The sequence below is a fragment of the Rhopalosiphum padi genome, chromosome 1 (assembly GCF_020882245.1).
Source record: "Rhopalosiphum padi isolate XX-2018 chromosome 1, ASM2088224v1, whole genome shotgun sequence".
NCBI classification, from domain to species: domain Eukaryota; kingdom Metazoa; phylum Arthropoda; class Insecta; order Hemiptera; family Aphididae; genus Rhopalosiphum; species Rhopalosiphum padi.
In genome coordinates this window covers 90493634-90516614 of record NC_083597.1, presented here as the reverse complement: position 1 = coordinate 90516614, position 22981 = coordinate 90493634, and the positions used below count along the sequence as shown (strand labels likewise).

The following is a 22981-nucleotide window of genomic DNA, read 5'->3' as shown; positions in this document are numbered from 1 at the left end:
TTCCGTGGACTTCGTATATGTGTTCCGCCAAAATTTTAAAATCAGTGAAAAAAAAATTCTTTCAAAATAGAATCATTTTAGGTTTTGTTGGTTTATTTTTGTACACAAAAACGTTATCGTTAACTTACGAATAATATAATGTGTCAGTATACTATATAATATATTAATATACATTATTATTATTATATTATACGATAATCTCCACCATACTTCGATAACATACGTATAGATATTGACAATTTTACAATTTTCAACCTCATACTTATGTGAGCTTGGATTTTCAACACTGACGAATATCAAAACAAAGAAACGAGAAAGGCTGACAAATATTGAAGAGGAAATGAGAGTAGCAATATCGTACATACGGCCAGATATTGAAAATATCTGTAAAAATCATCAGGCACAAATATCTCATACAAAGTATTCAATTTCAAATTTTTAAATTTTTTTTAACTCTTTTTATTATTTTATTATTTTTTAGTGACTAACACTAACATGTATGTCATGCAAACAATTTTATGCTATACATTCATTGTTTAATATATTAAAAAATTAAAAATGTATGTACTACTATTTTATTTAACGGTTGTGTTCCGCGAAAATCTTGTAAAATGTTAAGTGTTCCGTCATTCAAAAAAGGTTAAGAACCACTGCAATATACTATAATAACAGGTATACCTGTTAGGTACTTAGGTATATTGTGTATATACCTATATGTTGTATTAAAACATTTTTTATAAAGTGCTGATTACTTGCATAAATGCTTCATTCAGTAGCAGGGCTGCAGCCTCTCCCCCAAATCTCAAACGCTATTTGCGCCTATGAAAATGACAATATATTATAATGTTTTTTAAAAAATGTTAAATCACATTTTTAATTTTCAATACAATATATTGACATTTTATATTGTATCTATAATACCTACACATATAATGAATTAATACATATATTTTATATATATTTTTATGTATAGGATTAGACTGTGACGTGTATATTATTGAATTATTACTATTATTAATATATTATAATCTTATATTTGTATTAATTTATGATTTTTTTTACCTATGTGGTAGTGGTATAGACATAATCATATATAGAAACATGCGTGGTAGACCATATATGACGTATGTAGGAACGGGCGGTAGACCGCATACGACAAGAATACCTAATTATTTAATATTTAGGTCATACATTTTATATTGAATTTTTTATTGGGTGATACCTACCTTATATTTAGTCTTAATTTTTAATATGAGACGTATTAATATGAAATTTCATATGAAAAACGTTTGATATTTTTATAGATAGTATATATATATATTTTGTAGATAATGTATCATTACCGAAAAATCCAAACGGGGGGATATGACACCCTGATCCCCCCCGTAAGAACGTCACTGATTGCACCTGGGTAATATTAAAAATAAATAAATAATGGATTGATTTTGAGCTATCAATGAACGTGGATCATACTTTCATACTCAAGTAAAGGCTCAATTATACTCAGAGTAATAATTGCAATGTCAGGATTATCTTAAGTTGAAAAAATTAAACCATATTAGATATGAAGTATGAAACAGTGTATTTTACAATATAACAGGTTAAACAAAACTAGGTGCAACAATTTTGTTATTATGTGGTGCAACGGCTAGACAATAATATAATCGAGCTGACACACGTGTTGTATGCTATCATCGTATCAATCACAGAATAGTAACGGCGGTTGTCCGGCCGCTTCCGGTGGGTGTGTGGGTGGATCACTGGCTGGCGTAGACAGTTTGTGTAGCGGTCGCGCTCCGGACTGTCTATAGACATGTATACCATGTATGCATGGTATACCCATGTCGGGGTGGCGTCGTGGAGTCGGGGCTGGTGATTTGGAACACCGTGTCCACGTCGTCTGGGGGACCAACATCCATCATGTCACACAGCAACTCCTTCTTCTCAACCGGTGATACCTTCGTATCTACCGGAATTGAAATGGCGGAGGCCTCGGTTTGTCCGGTAGGCATTGCTACCTCCGGTGTCTTGGCCTCGGGGACAGGCGTGGTCGTTGCCACCAGCGACTTTGGGCCTGGTGCCGGTTGGGTGGTTGAGGGTGCCGGTTTTTCTAGGCGGTACTGTTGGGAGGTGGTGGGTTTGCCGGCCTTTTTCTGTCCCGGGTATTCGGTAATCCGAGACTGGTTCCGGCGTTGCCACGAGTTTTGTGATGGCGCTGTTGTCGGTGGCCTTTGGGCACTTTTTTGATTGACTTTCCTCGTCGCGGGCGGTGTTGGCGGTTTGAAAAATTTTGGTCGTGGGACCAGTACTGCCATTAGCGGTTGGGGGGGTGGTCGGGGCAACCGTGCAGACTGCGGTATCGGTGGCGGTCGCGATGTGCCAGCTGGCTGTACCGGCCGTCTTGGGCTCTGGGACCTGTCGGTTACCGCGGGTTTGGGATTCACGTTGGTCGCCTTGCCCGCGCAATCGTCCCACCCGCGGGTGTAGGCTACCCACAGTGCCGGGTCTCGCAATAGCTCTTGCATGGACATCCGGCGCACCCGTGCCTCCGTAGTCGCGTGGGCGGCTGCCTCCGAAGTCGACTGGGCGGCTGCCTCCGTAGTCGACTGGGTGGCTGCCTCCGAAGTCGACTGGGCGGCTGCCTCCGTAGTCGACTGGGTGGCTGCCTCCGAAGTCGCATGGGCGGCTGTCTCCGTTGTTGCGTGGACGGCTGCCTCCGCGTACGCGGCCTTTAGTAACTGCTGGCTACGTTCCAGCAGTTCCGCGGCTTGCTGTAGGGGAGTGGTGGCCGTTGATCGTTTTTCCACTATGTTGCTGTTGTTGGCTGTGTGCGGGCAATGATAAAACAAAAAATAACCAATAATTATTGTTACCTGCCGTTATCTGTTTGTGGTGGTGTTGGGGTGTGGGTGTGCTGTGGGTGTCGCGAGTTTAAGACATGACACCACCATTTTGGTGCGAAACCGGCATGAAATTTGTTTCCCTATATATCTTTCTGGTAAATATCATCATACATAGCGTCGATATTCTGCATTAATTATGACCGAGGGGGAGGGGTACCGATAATTTATTTATACAGATAATTAACTACCTAAGTATTAAAAATAAAGTAAACTAATTTACTCTATGTATAACGTACCTATAATATGATATAAAAGCCATTAAAGATAATAAAATAATCTTGCATTTCATAATATATACACGATAAAATGAACATAAAAAATGATAAAACTGAATTAAATTAAACGAAAAATAAATTTGAACATACATTTTTTGAGGTGGATAATTGACGGACCAGATAATTGATGTACGGTTAATCGAATTAAACCTGGATATTAATAATATACTTTAATAAATATTATTTACCAGATATTTTTTCATTATCTTTTCTTTCTGGTTCTTTCATCTTGCAATCGGAAAACAATTTATTTTTTACAGCCATTAGATATGGCCACGCCAGATAACTTAATGTTAGCATGATTTACGATTTCAGAAAATATAAGGAAATATTTACCAATAATAATTCCGTTAGCAATAATAATTATGCACTATACTTTTGTCAACTGTTTAAACCGTTTAAACTGTTTACCTGGCTATTTATAGGGAACGCGCACATCTTATTATGGCCAGTATAAGTGATAATAGCCAGAAATTATTACAAAAATTAAAAAAAATATAAAAAACTATTATAGTTTTTATTAATTATTATAACCATTAAAAAATAAATAATGGATTGGACGGACGTTAATTAACGTTATCGTAATGTGTACAACGTTTCGAACAGATTCGTATGTCATTCAACGACATCGCAGCCACCGAATAATCGGATCAGAATCGAATCGCACGCGTTGTCAGATCATTACAGTAGCACACAAGACGGGCAGCTCAAACGAGAGCAATACACCCGTAACGCGGAACCCTTAAGAGTCACTGGAACTGTGCCATCTGCTCACTAGATCTGACGTAGGCGCGAATCGTCATTTCTGCGGAACGTAACCAGCCGTAGCCCTGCGCGTGTCGCCAATGACAATACGCACAGGGAAACGGGGTTTTACGAATATACGTTTTGTTTGGAAAACATACTTGAACACTTACGAATAACGTATTCCTACGAGTGATTGTTTATGGCGTAATAAGGGAATATAAAAAAAAAATAAAATACACAAATATTTAATACAGACGTGAACGATTAGTGTTCCCGCAACCGCAACTCACCAAATACTGGCAGTCGTGCGCCCGAACTGTGCCAGACTTATATAAGCCACGGAATAAAGCCAAGGTCGAATTTTGTTTGTGCATACCAGAGCTTGAGCTACGAATAGGTATGAATAAAATAACTATTTAACAATTTGAGTAAAAGCGATATAATGTGAAGGCAACATAAAATATGCTAAAAATCAAAAAATCTCTGAAAAAAATATAGACATCAGATGCCTTCCTTAATCGCGCAAGTCTGCCCGGGTGGGTCTTGCTACGACGGAGGAAAGACAGCGAATGTCAATTCTGGTCGTTACACAGGGCCTTTTATACCTGTTTCATTAACGATAACACAAGACCGTTCCGGTGTTCTGTGACAGATAACAAGAAACCGTCGAAACCCTAAAAGTGCAATAGCCGATAATCGCACAATATAAATAAAAGTTGTCTTAAAAATAAAATAATTATAATAATAATAAGAATAAAAGATGATTGACGATAGTAATTATTATTAGTTAATTATTTACGTTTCATTATTATATAAGAAGAAAATGTAAAATTTTACAAACGCTAAAAAAGAAATTAACGTTATCGTAATGTGTACAACATTTCGAACAGATTCGTATGTCATTCAACGGCATCGCAGCCACCGAATTATCGGATCAGAATATACGTACTGTTTGGAAAACATACCTAGTTGAACACTTACGAATAACGTATTCCTACGAGTGATTGTTTTTGGCATAATAAGGGAACAAAAAAAAAAAATGAAATATGATAATATGTACTAACGCAAATATTTAATACAGATGTAACGATCAGTGTTCGCGCAAACGCAATACGCCAAACACTGCTCGAAAAGTTTCAGACTTATATAGGCCGCGGAACAAGGCCGAGGTCGAATCCTGTTTGTGCATACCAGAACTTGGGCTTAGCATATGCTAGAGCTGCGAATAATAGATATGAATAAAATCACTGTTTAATAATACGAGTAAAGGCAATATAATGTGCAGGCAACATAATATGCTAAAAGTCAAAAAATATTTGGCAAAAAATAAAGACCTCAGAATTCAGATGCCTTTCCTAGTCGCGCAAGTCTGCCCGTGGTGGGTCTTGCTACGACGGAGGAAAGACAGTGAATGTGAATGCTGGTCGTTTCGCAGGGCCTTTTATACCCGGTTCATTAGCGATAAGCGATAACACAGGACCGGTCTCGTGTTTTGTAAAAGATAACAAGAAACCATCGAAACCCCAATTGTGCAAACGCCGATGAACACACAATTTAAATAAAAGTTATTATAATAATAATAATAAATAGTATAATAGCTATATAAATATAATAATAGGCAACGAAATTGGGAATGAGATAATTAAAATAATAATAAAAATAATAGTATTTATAATAATAATAAGAAGAAGAATGATAATAAAAAGAAAAGAAGAATTTAGAAGTTTAGAACCTTCCCCGTGCATTCCCCTCACACTATATGGAAAAATCCCCCGTCGAACAAAAAATTAAAAGTTAAAATACCTATAATTAGTTGGCATATAAATTAGTGTAGATTTATATAGTTATTCTGTGTTAGTATATTTTTTATTTTATTTTAATTTAAAGATAATGTACAATAAACTGATTATGTATTTTGTGTATTCATTTATTAAATACAAAAATAGACCATACAGGGGATATATCTACATTATCTCACCGTTTAATCACTGACGTTGAAATATTTTAATTATTATTCATACGTTATGGTTAAACTGTAATGCAATTATTATTATTCGGTTAAAATAATACGTAAAATCCCTATTCACTATACCACACTTTTCTGTTCTGATCTGTTTTGCCGATCGTTATAATGGCCTTATAGTATGTTTGGAGGTTGATTTTTGAGTTATTACTAGATACGCTTAATCGATAGTATGATCCATATTTTGTTTTATGTCGAAAACCACAATATTGTTTAAATTGGCAAAACGGATTAGTTACACCTATTTTATTGGTCACGTATATTTATTGTTCTAAAGTCTTTTATTTTAATTTCATTCATAATTATTATGTATAAAAGCGTTTTTAACGATGACTATAACAACTGTACCACTCGAAAACGAACGTCCAGTTGATGACGACAGCATATTGTAATATTGAATATACTGACAAAGTAACACGTCCTTCTTCACCCATATTACCATACAGGATTCTGATTCTTTATTCGTTGTTTGCGACGTATTTATTTCCATTAATCTTTTTAGAATAGAGAATTTGAAAGTTTAACATTTATAGTCTGCTCTTCAATAGCATCGAATAAATATAAGTAGTGCAAAGTTTTCGGTTTAAAGAGCTTAAGAAAATATCATGAATTTTTCAAACCTCTAGTCACTTGATTTAAGTTTTTTCCTACCACGGAATAATACATGTTTTGGATTCCACTTCCGCATTACAAATGTTTTGAAATGTAAATAATTTTATAATTATTTGAGGATTAAAATTATTAATTATCCTTAAGGATAATTTTAAAATAAATTTTAATACCCTGCTGCTTTATAAAATTAATTTGTATAGTATAATATATGTAATATAGTAGGTATATCTGTGGAATAATATTATTACAATTTTATTTTTAACTAACGCAATACAATGAAAATTACATATTAGTAAATACTTATTGAGTTATTTATATAAAATAACGTTGATACTTCATTTTCTAATATTTTATTACTACTTATTTTTTTTACTGACAAAAAGTAAATTTTGTTAAACACTTATTGTTTACAACGTTTACTTAATGTAATTACAACAGCTTTTAAAAGTTTATTGAGTAAACGTTAATTACTACTGATGTATGTTATAGGCTATGTTGTTTCTTAAACATTTTTAAACTCAAACAGAGCAGTTTATACCTAAACATAGATTGTACTTAATGGTATTTCCATAATTTTACCTTTGATCAACAATAATAAAAAAAAAATAAACACGTGTTTTTAGTATAGAATTTAAGTATAACCTTTTTTTTGACGCGAGTTCAAAGCATGTGAAACAGAAAAATATCTTTTTTGTATTATTACATTTAGACGAAAAAATTACTTTTCGTAGGTAGTAAAATAATTGCTTTAAAAAAAAAAAAATAAATATTGTCGGCAAAAACACATAAACGCATACAATATTTGAATGAAATAATACCAAAGTAGGTGCTACTTACTAGAGCTGCAAATTAAAAACAAAAAAAAAATTGTTACAATATAATTTATATCATCATAAAAATATTTTCAGTGTGTTAAGGATGTTAAGGGATTTTTTTTATTTATGTGCTATGGCCTATGATTGATCGATTAAATTTTAATCTTTTAGAATTTCGTTTACTTTGATAGTTTCCTAAAAGTTCATATTTTTAATAGTTTTTTTTTTTCATTCGGATTCAGATGTTTTTATTGTCGATTACTGATTATTAATCACTGATTAATATACGAAATCATAATACAATCGATATAAGCAAAAGTAAGTATTTTATTATACATCATATTGTAATATTTGATTTAATTGCCCACGTAGGCTCTTACATGGAAAATGTTCGAGTTAAAAAATTTCGACGGCGATGTAACGACATTGCTCGATCGTTATGAACTTATTCGAATGCAAACAATTCAAAATTTACATTTTTTTTCAATTGAATTTAATATGCTCATAACAATATTTTTAAGTTTGAATACATAAATAAATGGCCTGTACATTTATGGTATTCTCACTGCGACACATTAATAATTAAAACGTAATTTCAAGCAATTATTAAAGTTTATAATTTAAAATTAGTATTGTTGAAACTATTTCTATGGGAGCTGTATTATGCACCACTCAGTTATATTAATATTGTATTATTATGGTAGTTGCGGAGAACGCATATATATATATATATATATATATATATATATATATATATATAGTGATGGCGATGGAAACTCAGCCACAATGAGCTCTATCGACAGATCTGATAACTAATTTTATACGTTTTAATTTCGTTATTTACTTTGCATTGTATGAATAAGGAGTCCTATTATTATGATCGAAAACTGGTAACATACGCCTTTCGGTATTTCATGATATTATTTTAAACTAGAGCGACAGATTATAAATTTAATACGTAGTCATTGTGGTCCGAGCTTGGCATTGTAGCGGACTCTGTGATGTTTAGTCGCACATCGTTTGTACGTTTCATTTCATTACTTTAAATTATTACAGATGACAACTGAATAATAATGACTGAACATCGTTTTGATCGTTTTCGGGTTTTTATTTTTTATTCGAACCGATTCGACGTCAGATCGGACTTGCGACCTCATAAACATTTTTAATTTTTTTTTACGTAGGTGCCCGTTATTAATATTTCGTTGTCGTATTACAGGCGGTCAGTTTGTTGCGGACAACTTTAAAAATACATTCACATACGTACACAATAGTCTATTTTGATGTTTGATTACGTGGGTGACTTTTGTATAAAAATCGTAAAAATTATTTACTCACGTATATATTGGTTTAAACATGATACCGAAAACGAAAACAGAAATACTGTCATTTTGTGAAAAATAGTTTTTTTTCAACACAAACTCACACACACATATCGCATTACTAATGTCAAGGACTATAATATACTCGGAATATGGCTGTATTCTATTCCACGTAACCTTTAGTCATCGAACGACCTTTCATTTTCAGACAGTACAGTAAGTATTTAATAGTTATGTGTACGTTCAGCACGTGCATTTTACGATCTAGCCTTGGTATATAATAATTATGTTTGTAATTTTTTTTTTTTTATAATCGTGAAATTATTTTACCCTCTGGTTTTTAATTGGTCTTTATGGCCAAAATGAACCCCTTTCGGCCGTATATGAATACAGCAAATAGAAAGGCCTTCGTTAAAACCTGGATCGTAGTGCCAAATCGGTCGAGAGAAAACATAACATTATGAAGGTCGTAATTCGCACGTGACTACTGTCTGTTCCGATCGTACGGGGATTTGTGTACCTTCAAATTTGATTTTTGTACAAATCTTTTTTTTTGGCACCGAATGAGTTTTTTCTAAAAAGTCATTGTTGGCGTCCTCTGTGATGTTATGTTAGGCGGCTCCTGTATGAATAAATATTGTATTATACGAAAAACAAATGACAATAAAATATAATATTGTACCACCTTGTATTTATATGAAAATGACGACATACGTATTCATATTTATTATGAATTTTGAACGTAACTGCAGGTATTTTTCTGTTGCTAATAATATGGTACCTATCTGAATCACGGGGTGATAATCGAAAAAAAAATATATGAACAAATTATCTCTCAATTAAAACCATGTCGAATATTATTTTTTATAAGATTCTTAATTATTATGGAATATGAACTACTACTATAATAATATAAATTTTGTTTCGTTATCAAACGAACACCAGTACTAACCAGTATAATCATTATATCAACTCGTTTACAATATATCTTAAATGTTGAGATGATTGATGAATTTTTACAAAACTCATATTTATAGTTTAAATCATTACTACTTACTTAAGTATTTAAAAAAAAAAATATATTTTTTACTAAGTATATAATAATATATGCTCTGCCAAATATCATCATCAGAAATGACAGCTATAGATTTGGCATTTCTTAGTTGATAAGTTATAGTAGTATTTTCGACTACACACTTTTGTATTTTGACATATTATTCATATTACTGGCCAATCGTTAAAAATTTACTTTCATCTGCACAGCGGGGTTTTTGAGTTAAAGATAGTAATATTGTTGATTACAATTTATGTTCTGTTAGATACAAATATAATACACTTTGAAGTCTATCTATAGCCTGCGCAGAAGAAACAAAATACGTTTTTTATAATATTTTAAGTGTACTATCAACTTTCATTGTTGTTACAACAGTCATTTATTCTGTATAGAAAACATTTTGTATTTTGTTACAAGGTCATACTTATAAGTATTTTATAATTAATTCGGCTATATAGCCGCTATTATATAATAGCGATATAGTTAAAATATTAATGAATAAAAAGAAACACTTTACATAGTAAGGTATAATATAATGAAACTTGAATGCAGTATTCATTGTATTAAAATGAGAAAAAAAACCTTTAAAATTAGACATTATGGTACCTACCACATTTACTAATTTAATAAACATTAATAGTGTCCAAATTTACCAAATCATATCAGAAAATATCACGACTGTATTATTGTGGGGGTCTCTTTGGACTAAAAAAAAACACCGTAAAGAACTAGATTTGCTTTCTATACCAAATTATTGAACTATAACTATGCAAATATTCCCTATAAAGTAATGTTTTAAATAAAATAAGTTATTTTTAAGATTAATAAAATTCAAATTTTTATTAATTTTGTTAATCGTTGATTAGATTCATAGGTTTCATTTATTATTTTATAGTCTAGTTTGAAAATTGTTATTGTTATGCATAATATTATAATATTGCATCGTGAAATCACATGTATACTTTGCTCCTGTTTAGAATATATGCTTAAATATTATAAAAATTCATTTTATTATGCAGAATGTTATGGATTGTACGACATATTATAATAATATATACCCAAACGATGTGATAGTTAGTTAGTCTTAGAATAATTAAATGTATACTTAAATACGTATTAGATTTTTCATAATAAAATGAAAAATAAAAAAAACAATAGTTAATGTTATTATTAAAGTTATTAAAAGTATGTGATTAAAACACGTCTTTGGATATTTCTTAGATGGCGTTTAGAGAAAATAAATTTGGGCCTTAGTGGTATAACTATAGTATATACAATTTCATCCCAAACATAACAATGTAGTTGTTTATTCAAATTCATTACACAAATACTCCATAGAAATATGCACAGGTTGGTACAAGAAATTTCGCACCAACGTCACAATATAAATCTTTAAGTCTTTAAATAAAGATTTAACGAGTATAATTTAAAAAAAAAATAGTGTACATTGAAGGCAATTATTATAATTGGAAGTCTATGTCTAACCATATACTTTGATAAAATACACAATAGTACAATAGTATTATAATGGTAACAATGTGCCATTATTTTGAATTATTCATGATATGGATGAAAACAAACGTAAGGTGTAATCTAAACCTGTAGGGTTCGTATATACGTTGCGCAATAGGTACTAAAAACCTAATGAGGTTTAAATAATGTCAGTAAAACACTTATACAGTTTAAAAAAAATACGGAATAAACCTATGCAATCTTATTCGGATGAAAAAAACCTAAAAGATCGATTCGGGGACTACTATCAAATTAAAGGGCGTGTTTAATTTAAAACTTATTAGTGCGAATTATTGTATTTGAATGACTAAATTTAATGGTAATTAATATTATTATTTAAATTCGATATAGTTTTCACAATCCATAACTTGAATGAGTGCTTTCGAAACTAGTCATATTATTGTCGTGGGATCATTATAATATCCGCAATTACGCTCTTTCCGTGTTTTGTTTTAAATTGAATGGGTTATTCTCGGAATATACGATTGTATACGTAAATAATTTATCGATATTTAATGTCAATAAATAAAAAACATAATGTTTTATTTTCAATATTCAGCAAAATCACCCGCTTTAAAACCTTAGTGTAGTGTACGTGGAAAAAATATTGCTTCCACTTCCCCGGCGCGAGTTTTTCACAAAAAAAAAAGTTCAGTCTATAGACGAGATTTGACTTTTTATGCAATATAATATATTATACAATTCCGACGCGTTTGTACGACAAAAGCTTCAAACGAGAAACGTGACTTTAATAGTATGATAAAATAAACGCATAGAATAATAATAATAAAAACAACACGTGTGATATATAATTACCTCATAACCGAATTTGCACGTTTTATTCGACAAAGCGTTTCTAACCAACTCAATCGCAGAACCACGCACGCAGCTATAATAGAGGTGTAACCATGTAGGAACTAGAACTAGGTATGCGAGGTTATTGACCCGTTTATGGAAACTTCTATGATAATTGATACTGGAAAGGTGCCAACAATTACTCATACGATATTATGAATATATAATATTGAGTATGATTATATTATATTATTATATTACTAAAACAGTTTTTTTAAAAAAAAAGTTTAGTATTAGCTGCTAAATAATGAAAAGGGTCACAGACTTTTTTTAATCATAAATGTCTTACAACGTTTTTACATAAGATATTATCGAATAATAACAACATAATATTCTGATTATAAAAAGTATATAGTTACTATAATTATAATATTATAGTAATATAGTGTATACATGTGACCTGACGTGCATAAAATATTAAAATGTGAAAGTTAGTCATATTTTCAATTTAAATTTTCGATACAGTTATTTATTTTTCGTCCTGATGTTCATACCAAAGCTGCGCCTCTTCTCCTAATATTTCATAACCCATAATAAAATGTAAATTGATTTTATGTATCTTATAAAACAACATTATTATAATCACACGGCGTCTTATATAGGCAATTTAGCTACACCTGTTTTGTGGTTTGCCTTTTTTGTTATTTATTCTTATCGGCATAATGGTTGTTATCAATACATCGATATAATAATATTATTATTATTATGCATCATATAAATACAATGTATTATAAAGTGAGAACAAAACTATGGACTGAAAATATGAGAATAGTATGTTAAAATATAATCATCATATTCTTTACTCTGTACATAGTATTTAACTGTACATAATGGACTAAAATATTTTTCATTCTGACTTATCAACATTTTAATAATAATTTACCAAAAAAAAAATATGACCGATAATCGGAGTAAGCAAATTTTAAATATTTGTTTATTTATAATTTTATTTAATAACGTATAAATCAAACAAATATAATTGTATGCCATAATTTTATTCGGTAGGATTCGTATTTTAATAACAAATACGCATCGCTTTATTTCATCTATAACATAACAACATTCGCAAATGATAATAACATTGCAAACGGTATTTCATGGACCAATGGCAGTGCGATGCGAATCGATCAAAAAACCAAGAGAAGTTTGATCACACAACGAGCGTGTACGTACACATGTTGTGTGAGAAAATCGTCAAATGCTGTGGTGCATTAGAACGAGCTGTTGTGTAATCGACATCCGACCGATTGCCAATTGGTGGGTGTTGCGCATGTTTTTACAAGGCGTTTAATAACGGCAATCGAAACGAGTAGTAACGGCCTTTTATCTCGGTCGGTTTCGCTTTATTTCGCCTCATCAGATTATCATTACCGACCGTTCGAATAATGATAATAATATTGTTCGAGTCTTGTTCGTTTCTCCGCAACACAATATTTATATCTCAGACGATCGCAGGTAAAAAACAATAATCGAAGTACGCGCTTCGCTCTTTGAGTACTAATTGCTTTACTTAGAAAACTTTGGTAAATTACAAATTGATTCAGCGCACTACCCGAGAATACCGAACAACAACAACAACAACAACAACAACAACAACAGCTACAGCAATACGGAGATATCGTTTTACCGCAGTGTGCGGAACGTGTCTAAAAGCGTTTAATATAATATATTGTTATTATTGCGTGTGTGTCCTCAACTATTTCGAAAGTTGTAACCGGCGCAAAAGTAAACTTATCAAACGTACATTTTGAATCATTAATTGTCGATGGGCTCCAATAGTGATCTGAACGAATAAACATATTATCATGGCTGTACATTATAGGAATCTCGGACGTCTTCGCCTCGTGACTTTTCACTCGAATCGTTTGACATTCGCCCTTTTTCCGGACACAGAAATTCTGCCACGCTTAAATTATGATGTATACGATTTATTGTTAATATATACTTATAAATATTACTATAATATATCATGTGCAAGACACTTTCGGCTTTTTTTTATTTTTATTTTTTTGGTAAGTATATTATAAGCATTTGTCATTCCGCGATTCCTGGTGTCACCGCTTTGCTAGTCGGAGGAAACGAATTGTCAGGTTCCTTGTAAAATAGATAGATTGGAAAAGAGAGAGGAAATGTACAAATACCATTACGTAACTGTGTAATTTATGGAGAGTACACAATAAGTTCATTACAAGTGGTTTATAACGTAAGGTACGTTGGAAAAGTAGTGAGTGTTTTACAGGGTTATGTAAATTAACAAAAAATTGTTTACACAAATTCTCAATTAAACATTTATTAGTGATTTTTTTCTCTATATAAACATTTGTTTTCGTTATGAAAATATCAATTATAATAAATCAATTTTCACAGGGGAAAACTAATAGTATGGTTTTAAGTTTTACTTTTAACATCATGCATATACGTAAAGTAAATTCACATTTTTTTTTTTAAGAATTGGCGCGACGTAACACTAGTTTAACGTGTATATATATATATATATGTTTATATAATATTAAATGTTATCGTATATATATATATATATATTAGTGCATTACACTATCGCTACTTTTTTTTTTCATAAAATATAGATGAGACACGTATATAAAATAAAATTTATCATGAGTAAGAATATATTATATTAAAATCAATAAAATCTAATAAATATATTTTTAGATATCTAAAAAAATGACAGTAATAATAATAATAGTTTTACAAGAACAATAAAGTTGAATAAACAAAAAGTGAACAAAAAAATTGTAACACTTTCTGAAAAACGGTTTCCACGTAATAAATACGTGTGCGCAGTGGGAGGAAAAAAATAAGACGTCAATTTTTTATTATTTTCTGATATTGAACTTTTGGGACGCGCACATTACCAATGTTGGTTCATTGATTACATAGAGACACGACTTTTAAACGGCCATCGTAAATAACGATAATATTCAAGCGACGCTAATTTTATGGATGTGTCCAGATATGGTAATTATATACAACTATTTTCACGTATATCGTCAACATCACTGGCCGAACGTCCGGCGAAGACTCGATTATAATATATAATATTGTGAGATCAAATCCACGGCAACGCGTTAGGAGTGCACATAGAATCGCGTAAATTCAGTACTGATATTGATATTGATATTCGGCTGTTCGGGCGGGTAAGAAATTCTAATCGTTTCTCGTACACACCAAAATCCTCACGGGTAATATAATCAGAAATAAACACTTTTCAAAGCGGGAAAATATATTATTCGACTTCAAAGTAATTCACTCTTCGAGAGTCGACGATGGAAACACTGCACGTTTATTATTAGTCATTTCGTGTATCCACGTAAAACGGGCATAAATTTTCTAAACAATGGTCGCGGTCGTCGAACACGATCAAAAGATACGGAGCATCTCGTCGTAGAGGTATATTATTATGCCGTAGAAATAATGATAATAACAATAATAATAATAAAAAATGATCTCGTTCAGAACAGATTATCTCCGGGTACGCTATATAAACGTTATTGTAATAATATATATAGTCGCGTGCTCTATATAAAACGATGCTGCGCGTATCGATAAATTATATATTTTATATGAACCGATGTTTATTAACCGTAAGGAATTTGGCGTTTTAAGGACACTAACAATGCGTATATATATATATCATATCATAATAGTAGTACACACGAGGAAGACGGGGGGCGTCGAGATAAAACGAAAGGACGAAAAAAAAAATACGAGATGCTCTCGGGATCTAAAACGTCGCAGTCATATAATATGTAAAGGTCTTTAGCCCCGCGATCGAGTGCCGCGCGCATACATACGTATATATATATATATATATATATAATATAGTGCACAATAAAGGTACCTACGCGAAATCCCTCGCACTCGTCCGCTCGCCGACACGCGCTCGTGTGTGTGTGTGTGTGTGTACTTTGTTGGCTGCTCGCGCGGCTGGCTCGGTCAGACGAAAATCCAGTGCGGGGCCACTATTACTATCATGTCGAGTCACGAGGACACCGCACTGATGGCGACGCGGATATTGTAATAACGTATATCCGCGAACGCGCGGCGAAACCGTGTCGTAAGGGGTTGGTGGCGGTTGTGTGTGTGTGTGGGGGGGGAGAGGAAGACGTACCTAATAAATATTCAAAGTATATTATGTTGTTCTCGACGTCAGATTCTGGTCGTAAAAACCGTTTTATTGTAAAGGCGGCGGCGGCCACACGGCGTGTCACAGAGTGTTCACTTTATTATTAAAATGATAAAAACCGAGGGACGAAAAAAAAAAAAAAAAAAAATGAAAATAAAAAATAGAAACCGAATAAATCATGCGCCGGCGCGGCGTGTCGTACGCGCACATAGAAAATTGCATAAGCCAATATATTATTTTCATGTCAAGCGGTTTTCTTTTTATTTCTTATATTATTATATAATGCACCTACGTGTACGTACAACACGAGTAGTATTGTTGTTGCTGGTAAGTACTGTACGTATATTGTAGTAATCGTTTTTCGTCGTTCCGAAAGGGCACATTTTCTCGCGTCACGCGTACAAAAACAATAATAGGCAATGTTACAATAGTTATAATAATTATAATAATATAATAGTCGTAATATTATATGTATATAATAATAATATAAAGTAATGGTATAATTAACATACGTATATATAGTACAATAAAAATAATAATATATTATCAATATAATAATCGATGTCATCATATCGTATTATTCGATTACAGTTTTACATCGTTCGCATAACAATATAATATATTATACGCGGCACGCGATCATAATATTGTCGTTATGCACCGCGAATATACCGAGAGGCGGCGTCGAAAATATCATGTTTTGATATTTTTTTTTTGTGCCACGTACATCGGATCGGAGCTGTTTATTTATCCACTTAAACAATACATGTATCATAATCAAACAAAATGCGCGTTGTAATTATAATATAATCCTAACAATGCCTACATAATACACACATATATATATATATATATATCTATATAGGATTATCGTCACTAGAGTAGATACACGTAAAATATACAATATCGTAGTATTAAAGTATTTAAATATTTACAGTTACATAATGTTAATATATATATCATATATAGTATTGTAATGTAAATAATATTACGGCGAAGAAAATAAACCTCAAAAAACGCGTTAATAATTTTATAATATTATTTTCGCACTAGGTCGCCACGTGTATATCGACGGCGGCGACGGAAAAAGCTGAGACGTTCGTCGGCAAAACAAAATAAATACGTCGACGCAATAATAATATTATTATTATTTTTACTTCGGAATGACGGGGCGCGCGTGTATGTAAAAACACTACTATTTTGCGCACTGCGGCGGCGGACATATTATTATTATTTTACTCGCACTCTCCACCGAACTCACACGAATATTACACACAGCCGTCGCCGACGAAATATACTGCGACAAAAGCCAAATCTCGTACGTCCGTGTGTGTGTGTGTAAATCACGTGTATTATGCATGTGTATGTGTATGTGTGTGTGTAATATTACGACGTACTGTACCTATAGAATAGCGTGTTAATGTTATATTGGAGCGTCATTCACGCGGATTCGGTATGCGATACAGATATATACTTCATGTTGTAGAGTCGGCGACGATAGTATATTATTATTGTTGTTGTTGTATCGTCGTGACGATAAGCGACACGCATAGCGTATATTATTATTTACGATGAAATGAAAAACAAGCGGCTGTCGGAGAATAATTTTGTGCTCCGGTATATAGTATCTGTGTGTGTGTGTGTGTGTGTGTGTGTGTGTGTGTGTGTGTGTGTGTGTGTGTGTGTGTAGAGAGAGACGGATAGATCTCGTCGTCGCGATGGCGCTTTAGTCCTGTACACAAAATAGCTACTTTCAGATCTACGAAGGCTGCACGTGTATCGATCTAATTTGTATTATGATATTATTATGCGGCTGTCTGTATAGGGTCGGCGGGGCCTTTACAGTCCAGCCACGAACGATGCGGCGACGACGACGGCTAGCAGCTGCTGCAGGAGGAACCCGTCGAAAAGGGCCGGCGCTCCGTTGGTGACGATCACCGGCGACGTCCGGACCACGATCGGCTCGGTGTATTCGCTGTTTCCGGCCCGGTTCCTCGCCAAGATTTTCGTTATGTACTCGGTGTTCGGCTTGAGGTTGACGAGCACGAAAGGACCTGAAACATGCAACCGCGCGCACCCGCGTTTCATATTATTTATACGTCATTATCGTATGGAGTATAATATCATAGACTTTTTATCATGCGCAATACAAGAGACTGTCATCGGGGCCGGCAGGTATCGCGTGTACGATAAAACACACTTTTGGCTGGTTTGTAGTCGCGAGTATATAGTATACGGTATATTAGTATTAGCGGCGGTGTTCGGTGACGGTAATAAATAATTATACAAAAACTTTCTTTAGGCGGCGCGGACTACTAGCTGTTATATATATATATATTGGTTGTAATTGTGGCGCGGGACGGGGGCGACGGGCGTCGGTTACACGTACCTTCGGTAGTATTGAAGTTCATCATGTCGAAACTTTCGAAAGTCTTTCCGCTGGGTTCCACGACTCTCGTCACGTACTCGACTCTGTAGCCAATCAACTCGTCCCCTTTGTCGTTGGGCACCACTTGCAGTTCGATGAAGTTGTCGCCGACACGCGCCACTGACAGACCGCTGGGCATTTTTGGCTTGAACCCTTCGATCAGGTTGAACCGTCTGGTAATTTTGCCCAAACTATTCGTGGCCGTGCACGAGTACGATCCCAACTTTTCCGGTCTGTTGAACGTCACCTGCAAGGGCGTGCATATAAACACGCAATATGTACAGTTCGATGGTATAGGGTTCATTATATTATTATAATATGATAAAACATGAACCATTAAAAAAGTTTCTAACACGAATACTTGTACGCACAGAGTATATAATATCGACAACACGCGATAGCTCGCGTATCCAAACTATATAATAATATAATAAAATATTATGTAATACGACACTGCAGAAATTACCTATTTGAGACAGGTATAATAATATTATGTAAAATACACCTACAGACGGTTTATATTTTGGCACCCTTTTTGGCACGTCCTACCCTCATCCTCTGCAGATTCTGTGACTATAGGTATACGTCGGTTGCCAAGACAGTCTGGGAGTAGTAGAGTTGTTCCCGATTTTTCAGAAATGATACAAAAAAATTCCGAGTAAATATTAATGTTTAAATATAGGATTGGTGCACATTTTCAGAAACGTCAAAAGAAATGTGCGAAAAACTAAAATGAAATTAATGGTTTCCATTTTAAAATATTACTGACTATTCAAATATTTATTCTGTTATTGGATTTGACGAAACATAGCACTTCACCCGGATTTCCTGTTTAACTGCGTTTATAATAATAGGTATTGTTTTATGTCAAAATTATTGTGAAAAAATCTTATCGTTTATAGTTAATTTGGTTACTTAAGCTTACGAGAACTGAGACAAAGATCAAACCGAAAAAATGTTTACGCGACAGGGCCTTATACACAGCCTTCGAAATAATTACATCTGGCGTGCACATAATATTGTTTTACTTCGGTCGGTTCTCTCTTACTAAGAAACAGCACCGACAAACACATTTCCGCGTGTACACTCGGAGACAACAAATATTATGCTTTTCTCGTCTCGTGCGCCGTACAGACGGTAGTAATAAACTATCATAGGGTTGTGTAATATAATACGTACGAGGTAGTGGTCGGCCGGGTTGGTGAATAATTTTCCGTTGAAAGTCCACGTCATGTTTGCCGCCGGTTCGGCTGAATTCTGACACGATAAATTAACCGAGTCCGTCTGGAATACGTACAGGTCGACGGGATCGCCTTGCATGTGGTTTAAAAACACCGGTTTGTCTGTGTAAAGAAAAAAAAATATACAGTTATATTTAACGAATATACAGAGAGAACAGTAACAACGACGTCGTCGACGATTACACATTAGCGAATCATCAAGTAGTCGATATCACACGCGTACACGTCATTATGTTTTTGATTGTGATACTTGTGTGTGTGTGTGTGTTTGTGTGTGTTTTATATATTTAATTATTAAAGATAATAAACTTTAGTCGATAGTCACGATCGTTTTAAAGCTTTGTATCTATAAGAAAAGTAATAAACTTAAATAATGGTTTGTTATGGATACAATGTATTTAGTATCATTTTCATGATATATCATCTCTAACGATATAGATAAACATAAAAACAAATATCGTATACACATATTTCTTACAAATAAATTTACCGAAAGAACACACCATTTAACTTATGCCTATGAAAATAAACTTTTAAGATGTTGGGAGTGGAGACCATATTTTTAGTGTCAGTTTTGGATAATACGAGCCCGCCTGTTGGTGATAAAAACCGATCGTGTATCGACGGATCTCTTCTCTCCGCTACAATAACCCATAGAACAAAATGTGTATACGTTATTAAAATACGTTTGATTTTTATAATCGAAATCTGTCATTTTTATTACGAATGCAATAAGAAAATTTAAAATCTGGAAATACATAAAAACTAAACACGAAGGTCTTAAAATATTTTAAGATAAAATTAACTAATTCAATATATTTCAATTATATTGACGTTCTGAAAAGTTTCAAAAATTAATTACTTTGTTTTTTTATTTTCATTCTGTGGGGGATATAAAGTTCTATTAATACTGTGGAGTGCCCTGGGGCTATGTGTACGTAGGTGGTATAATATACGTATATTATGTATAGATATGATATTATTATGATGTAGTCTACTACAGTCAGACAACGGAGGCTGCATTTCCGTTTTATTTATATTTTCACGGTGCGACTAATTGACGGGCTTTTGTTTGAATTTTAGAGAAAAAACAGAATATTATATAGTGATGAAAATATAATGCCACTATAACTCTGATAGCAGATGGTATTTATTATTATTTTATAATGCTTTCGTGTTTGTTATTAATTATTATAATAATAATTACTAGGTATAAAATTATTATTTACCATGAAATTTACAGGTGATAAAAAAATCGCCAAGTAAGTAAACCACAAGAGGTCTAAAACATTTTCTCATTATTAAGATTCAACAATAATCCATTTTATATTTTAAATTTTAAGAGGAAGATATAGAGGTAGAAGTTCCTTTAAGAATATGTTGATAAAAAAAGTATAAAAAACATATATAATATATATATCCATTAGATTTTTCTTATTTTAAATTAAATTAATTTAATAATATAATATGTATTATTTACATCGTTTATCGTGTAATCATTGAATTCACAATTGAGATCTTTCATTATAAAAGTATGAATATTTTACATTTTTAATGATTAAAATATTCAACTCTCTTTACTCTGTATACGTAAAGTTCTTCCAGGTTTGTTTTAGAAATTACGAGATATTGCCTTTGAAAGGGTGTGAGGAGGAGAGCAAAATTAGAGCTCATCATATTGTTAATATATCCATCTAAGTACTAGCAACGTTAGACGTGCTATAATACGGCGTTGATCATCGGATCTAATCAGATATAAACTTTAAAGTTTAAACTAACAAAACGTACAATCTACTTATTAGTTATTACTCTTACAATTTACTACAAAGAAAAATTATAATTTACATTGTAATAAATCTATTATATATAAATATATATCATATATTTATACAATAATAAAATTAATAAATAAATGAATCTTATAACAACGATTAAAATTCCATTGTTTATTTTAGGATTTAGACATTTTTTTAGACCTGTAGAAAAATGAAAAAAATAATCTTGGAAAATAAACATTTCAAACCTAATTAAATATTCGAAAAATCATACGCATCTTTTTTTTCATTGCGATTTCTACGACTATCTTCGTAATAAGAATAAATATTGCACTTTTACTATAATATTACTTTAATAGTGAATTGTTTATTTTCTTTTATTAAGAAATGTCACGAACAAGCTTATAAATATAGGTCAGATTCATCGAAAATGGTTTTCTGAAATACATATATATATAATGGCCAGTTTAATATATATATATAATAATCGTAAATAAAAATAAATGATTAAGTCCAATACTTTTTTAAGGGAAAGTCGTAACGCCCATATATTATATAATTATATATATATATAATGTATATATAAGATCAATAAAGTATATAGTACTGGATTTGTTGTGCGATTAATGGATTAGTTTTTATTTCTTTTATGCACTTATTACTGATTTTTAGTTAGGTACCTTTAATTTTATTCAATATTAAATCGAATGCATATACTCACGTCTGACTTTCAATTCGATAACTGTAATTCCGGAAACACTAGACTTGTTAGTGGTCTCGAAGGCTCTGCACGTGTATTCGCCCGAATCCAGGTGTGTCACGTTTCGCACCATCAGTCCGCCTTCTAGCACCGAATATTTTCCGCCTGTGGCATAACGTTATGATATTTTTCGATTAGTTAGCTGTTATTGCGGGAATATCGACAACGGCAAGGTATGCCGGCGCAAACGCTGCTGTACCACACGAATAATATTACAACCGTATACTCACTCGTCGTCTTTTCTTTTAACGTCTGACCGTTGTACGACCACATAAACGTGGGGTTTGAGTTGCCTTTCACCTTGCACTTGATGAAGTAGTCGGTGTACTCGTTGGTGATCTGTTCAGCGGGCGTGTCGAATTCCAATATTTCTGTTAACAAAATCGCGTAGTGTTAATATCATTTTTTTTTTTCATACGTAAGAAGATGTTTTGGCAAAACACACAAATATATATATATATATACAGCTGCAGTAATGAGATAACGTCAATGTCGATCTACCGGGTGGGATACTC

General features: G+C 32.8%; 2 protein-coding genes across 3 annotated transcripts in view; both read right to left on the bottom strand.

The window, feature by feature from the left end:
• Positions 1-1563: 1563 nt before the first annotated feature.
• LOC132918330 (uncharacterized) lies at positions 1564-4964 on the bottom strand. Its single transcript, XM_060979512.1, has 2 exons — positions 3367-4964; positions 1564-2824 (listed from the first exon to the last, which is right to left on the bottom strand). Exons 1-2 carry the CDS (start codon positions 3476-3478, stop codon positions 1806-1808), a joined length of 1131 nt encoding a protein of 376 aa, XP_060835495.1. The 5' UTR covers positions 3479-4964; the 3' UTR covers positions 1564-1805.
• Positions 4965-14392: 9428 nt separating this feature from the next.
• LOC132917930 (neural cell adhesion molecule 1-like) overlaps positions 14393-22981 on the bottom strand; it is a 158608-nt gene continuing 150019 nt past the window's right edge. For both annotated transcript variants that reach the window (XM_060978941.1, XM_060978934.1), the window contains 5 exons: positions 22697-22837; positions 22428-22571; positions 19870-20033; positions 18652-18937; positions 14393-18316 (listed from right to left, as the gene is read on the bottom strand). In XM_060978941.1, the coding sequence (XP_060834924.1) occupies positions 18102-18316; positions 18652-18937; positions 19870-20033; positions 22428-22571; positions 22697-22837 (950 nt within the window). In that variant the 3' untranslated portion in view covers positions 14393-18101. The remainder of the gene's footprint in view (positions 18317-18651; positions 18938-19869; positions 20034-22427; positions 22572-22696; positions 22838-22981) is intronic.

What these genes read in the sequence shown, in the direction of transcription:
- LOC132918330 (XM_060979512.1), bottom strand. Translation starts at nt 3,478, where the DNA reads ATGCTAACATTAAGTTATCTGGCGTGGCCATATCTAATGGCTGTAAAA. An exon ending in AGATAATGAAAAAATATCTG is followed by an intron (nt 2,825 to 3,366) that starts GTAAATAATATT and finishes GCCCGCACACAG; the next exon opens with CCAACAACAGCAACATAGTG.